A 2,905-nucleotide genomic window follows, 5' to 3' on the forward strand; every position below is an offset into this window, starting at 1 on the left:
TAGAGAAGTCGAGGTTATGTAAGGAGAAGTTGCTTAGCCCGCATGCATTGCCAGTTAGTGACAGAGCAAGTTCACAAATTCCTGACTTAAGTAAGGCTCTTAAAAAAAAATAAAAATAAAAAATAAATAAAAATAAATAAAAAACTACCAGGAGGTTCTGACCTCATGGTTTTCCTTCGTGAGAATTCCTTGTGCACATCTCATTTGGAGATTATATTTTCAAAGGCATAATGTGTCCACTGAAATAAATTATCTTCAGGCATCATGGACCTGCGATATCAGAGACACTTCTTAGAGCTTCTGCATTTCTTTTATTTCCCACCTTTTCTTCTTCTAGTCCTCATGAGAACTCTATAAACTATGAAGGGGAGTTCTGAAAGATGCCTCAACAGTCAGTTTTAAAGGATGACTACCATCCTTTCTCCAGAGCCAAGTATAGCTTTTATTTTACCATTAGAAACTATAGGAAAGATAGAGGTAGGAATTTTTCTCTCTCTTTTGTACTGATGGCAGAGTAGGAAATAAATCCATCTAGAACCTAATATCATAGCATATAAAAAATGAACTGCAATCAGGAGCCTTGATTTCTAGTTCCAGCCCTGTCAACAGCAGATTCTAGGATATGGTTTCAACTTTTCTACCTTTGATGCTGTAGTTCCTCTCTTACAAAATGGAACCATTGGTGAGATAATATCCAAGTTTCTTTTAATTGTTCACATTCAGTGTTCTTGAAACTAGAAAATTTTCTGAAGAGAAGAAAAATACAGAAGTAGTAGTTATTTTATCTTTCTCTCTTGTTCTCAGGAATTATGGATCATGTCAATCACACATGGACTCAAGTGTTCATCCTTGCTGGTTTTACTATCACTGGAACCCTGCAGCCTCTTGCATTCTTGGGGATCCTGTGCATCTATCTCTTCACCCTAGCAGGAAACTTGTTCATTATCATCCTGGTTCGAGCAGATTCTGGACTTTTCACACCAATGTACTTCTTTATCAGTGTCCTCTCCTTCTTGGAATTCTGGTATGTCAACACCACAGCGCCCACACTGCTGCATACCTTGCTCCATGGATGTTCACCCATCTCATCAGCTGTGTGCTTCATCCAGCTGTATGTCTTCCATTCATTGGGCATGACTGAGTGCTATCTGTTGGGTGTCATGGCTCTGGATCGCTACCTTGCCATCTGTCACCCACTCCACTATCATGCTCTCATGAGCAGAAAGTTACAGTTATGGTTAGCAGGGGCCACTTGGGTGGCTGGCTTCTCAGCTGCACTTGTACCTGCTAGCCTCACAGCCACTCTGCCCTTCTGTTTGAAAGAGGTAGCCCATTACTTTTGTGATCTGGCACCACTATTACAATTGGCATGTGTGGACACAAGCTGGTATGTTCAGGTCCATGGGGCAGTGATTGGAGTGGCCACTGGGTGCAACTTTTTGTTCATTTTGGGGCTCTATGGGGGTATCCTGAGAGCTGTGCTGAAACTGCCCTCAGCTGCCAGCCGTGCAAAGGCTTTCTCCACCTGTTCCTCCCATATGACTGTAGTGGCACTCTTTTATACTTCTGCCTTTACAGTTTATGTGGGCTCACGTAGGATTCACCCCGAGGGCATGGAGAAATGTATTGCCTTGGTATATGCTCTTTTTACTCCTTTCCTCAATCCCATTATATATACCCTTCGTAACAGGGAGGTGAAGGAAGCCATGAAAAGGGTCACTGTCAGAATCAGGACTATTTTAAAGGCACCCTGACAAACTCTATTGTTATAGCCCAGCTTTTTGGTAACTGTAGAATTCATCCAGTTGTTTAGTTAATCATCTTGTCAGAGTAAAAGTAAACATCAGTGAAAGAATCAATCAGATCATTTGTCAAACATACTGCAAACACCCACTCAAAAAGACAGTCCTGGATTTATCAGAGTTCGAACATATAGAGAGGAAGTATGTCTTTGATTTCATCCTAATGTAATGGGGGAGAAGTGACACAAGGAGGTAAAAAATCAGAGACTGTTTTGCTAAATTTATGACTTCATGCCATACTGGGAGAAAGAAGACCAACTAAAGCTTAGAGTGAATACTTTGGTCAAGATAGAATTCCCAGAGAAAGATTGAAAATGTGAAAAACAATATTAAGAACAAGAAGACTAAACTTATAACTTGTGTAAATTTTAGATGTGAAGCAGTGATCCATGGGCAGAAAGTTTATCAAAGTAGATTTCGGTGATCCAGGTCTATCTTGTGATCAAAGGTAGCTTAGTGAAGGAGAGAATGAGCCTATTGGGCATGCGGCTGGAAGCTAGAGAGAATAATTACTCTCCAATGAGGCAAGAATAGGGTATTGGAAATAAGGGTGTTGTCTGAGTTCATTTTTAATATCATGGAATATACCCTGAAATTATCTGGAGCCAAGCAGAAACAACAAACGAGCAGCAGAGAAACCAAATGCTTTGCAAATCTTGTATATAAAGCACACATGTACAAAGTAGAAAGCAGATTGAAATTTAAAATTTGAATAAAGATAGGGACCTAAAGTTCTAATCACATTCTATCTTTTCTTTTCTCTTCCCATTCCCCAACTACTTCCTCTGTTGAGCAGAGATTGAAAACTAATTCTCGGGTTCAAATTCCATGCTTTAGTGATGTGTGAATTGAAGGTCAAATACCTGCCAAAGGATGTCAGAAAATTAGTGAGAAAGACAGGACCAAAATCTCCACAGAGATTAGGCAATTGTATAGGTTTTAAACACTTTATCTACTTCTCATTCTTATATAAGTAAGTGCTAAAATATAAACTATTATTTTTGTATGTCTGCCTTATGCCAGGAAGTGATAGCTGCTTTCACAAATGCACTTTTTATTTAATCCTCATACTATCCCCCTGAAAAAGGAAGACCTAATCCAAT

General features: G+C 39.5%; 1 protein-coding gene across 1 annotated transcript; it reads left to right on the forward strand.

Annotated features, from left to right (window-relative positions):
• Positions 1 to 809: 809 nt before the first annotated feature.
• On the forward strand, positions 810 to 1,754 carry LOC102890075 (olfactory receptor 6N2). The gene has a single exon (XM_006913058.1). The coding sequence runs from the start codon at positions 810 to 812 to the stop codon at positions 1,752 to 1,754; it is 945 nt and encodes a 314-aa protein (XP_006913120.1).
• Positions 1,755 to 2,905: the final 1,151 nt, after the last annotated feature.

The sequence above is a fragment of the Pteropus alecto genome, unplaced genomic scaffold (genome assembly GCF_000325575.1).
Source record: "Pteropus alecto unplaced genomic scaffold, ASM32557v1 scaffold405, whole genome shotgun sequence".
Taxonomy (NCBI): Eukaryota; Metazoa; Chordata; class Mammalia; order Chiroptera; family Pteropodidae; genus Pteropus; species Pteropus alecto.